The 1,691-nt window shown below is 44.2% G+C and overlaps 2 protein-coding genes across 5 annotated transcripts in view; one reads left to right on the top strand and one right to left on the bottom strand.

Annotated features, from left to right (window-relative positions):
• The window catches only part of DOP1A (DOP1 leucine zipper like protein A), a 44,243-nt gene extending 43,416 nt beyond the window's left edge, over nucleotides 1-827 (bottom strand). For all 4 annotated transcript variants that reach the window (XR_011920346.1, XM_072408572.1, XM_072408574.1 and 1 more), the window contains exon 1: nucleotides 770-827. The gene's annotated coding sequence lies outside the window, so the exon portion shown is untranslated. The remainder of the gene's footprint in view (nucleotides 1-769) is intronic.
• Nucleotides 828-1,213: 386 nt separating this feature from the next.
• The window catches only part of UBE3D (ubiquitin protein ligase E3D), an 80,942-nt gene continuing 80,464 nt past the window's right edge, over nucleotides 1,214-1,691 (top strand). The window contains exon 1 of the mRNA XM_072408571.1: nucleotides 1,214-1,346. Coding sequence (XP_072264672.1) covers nucleotides 1,285-1,346 — 62 coding nt within the window. The 5' untranslated portion in view covers nucleotides 1,214-1,284. The remainder of the gene's footprint in view (nucleotides 1,347-1,691) is intronic.

Below are 1,691 nucleotides of genomic sequence, written 5' to 3'. Positions count from 1 at the left end.
CTACTAGATTGTAAGCTCTTCGGGGCAGGGTCCTCTCCCCCTGTGTCACTGTCTGTATTCGTCCTTTGCAATCCATATTTAATGTACAACGCTGAATGATATCTTGGCGCAATATTAATCCTGTTTATTATTATTAATAATAATAATAAAATGTCTATAATAAATCCAGAGACAGGTCAGCAGGAATGGACCTCGGCAAGTACAGGTTTTGTCTGTTCCATGATAAATAGAATATTTGGATCTCCTTATGGCAGGAAATGATACGTAGGGGGATCTGTTGTCCTATTCTCTCATTAGATCCTCCTGAGCTGACCCTCCTATTACAGGTCCCTGTGATTACTCTCACTTGACATTCATGGTGTAGTAATATTTCTACATAGCAGTCTCATCACCGGTATACAATAATCCTTTCCATGCTTTATTCTTCTCATTACAATGAATGCTGTGATACAATTATATGTCTGCCCCCAATAATACCATGATATTACAGTGTGTGGAGGTGATGGGTTTACCAGATGACAATGACTGACATACTATCAGACCAATCATCATCCAGGCTGCAGTCTGACCCCATTGACATATTTCCTCACACATTGCCCATACTACATGTCATTCATCCTCTTTTACACCATCTCCTGCCAGGGCCGCCAGCTGCAGCCTGTGCCAGGGAATAATGTCAGGTCCTCGCTTCCACCACAGTCACCTCCCCGGGTGCCCTGTGACCTCCGCACCCTGTCTGTGCCATTCCAGCATCTCTGTGGGGTCTCACCTGTACACTGCTACACCGCTCAGCTGACAGCTCCCGGCATGCATCAGGAAACCAGACCGGCTAGGGAGTGACGTAAGGTAGATGCGACAGGAAGTAATTCCAGCTGTGTGCTCCGTGACGCCATGTTTGATGATGGAGCTTTGCCCATACCGAGTAACTTTAATTAGTAGTGAATTTGGACTTTGCACATAGAGAGTTCACAATATTCTAATATGTTCTATCAAGTCTGCTTACGTTTATCTGTGATGTGTGTCTTACAACTCTATCTCCAAAGTATAAAGTTTTTAGTGACGTTGACACATTATATTTCCTATTAGCAGCTTTGTGATAGTCATAAGTAAAAGTTTGTGTTGCCCCAGTCAACATTAGATGAGGACAGACCATTGTTGCAGACGGGCCTACTAGAATGCAGTGTATGTGTGCGGTCTATAGGCGGCGCTGTGGTGACAGTCTGCGAGCAGCACTCACATTGGCAGAGCTTCCTGCATGCTGGTACGGCGGCGGGATCAGTGAACATGGGATCCAGGGTACGGCTGGAAATCAGGAGGAGCATGCAGACCGGCAGCCTGATACTGGGGTAAATGGCAATTGGCGGCATTATAGTCACATGACCTTTCATCTTCTAGCACCTGCGAATTTTGTTGTGTGTCAGTATTGGAATACTGGATGTGCCAGTCAGGTGTGGGCAGTGCACAATATGTGCTGGGCATACAATACAAACTTTGCTTTGTACCCTCATCCTATTGTACATTACAGCAGATAATCTAACTCGCAAAGCTAACATTTACAGCTGCTAGACACTTTTTAAAATTATAAACCAAAACAATAATTTGGTTTCCTTTTTGTCTGAAGTGACACATAAAGTTATTTTATGTGTGCAGGGAGTGCAAATTACAGCCAATTCCTGCCATCCTACAGATAC

This window comes from Pyxicephalus adspersus, chromosome 4 (assembly GCF_032062135.1).
Source record: "Pyxicephalus adspersus chromosome 4, UCB_Pads_2.0, whole genome shotgun sequence".
NCBI classification, from domain to species: domain Eukaryota; kingdom Metazoa; phylum Chordata; class Amphibia; order Anura; family Pyxicephalidae; genus Pyxicephalus; species Pyxicephalus adspersus.
The sequence above is the reverse complement of the archived record's forward strand: the minus strand, read 5'-3'. Positions and strand labels throughout refer to the sequence as shown.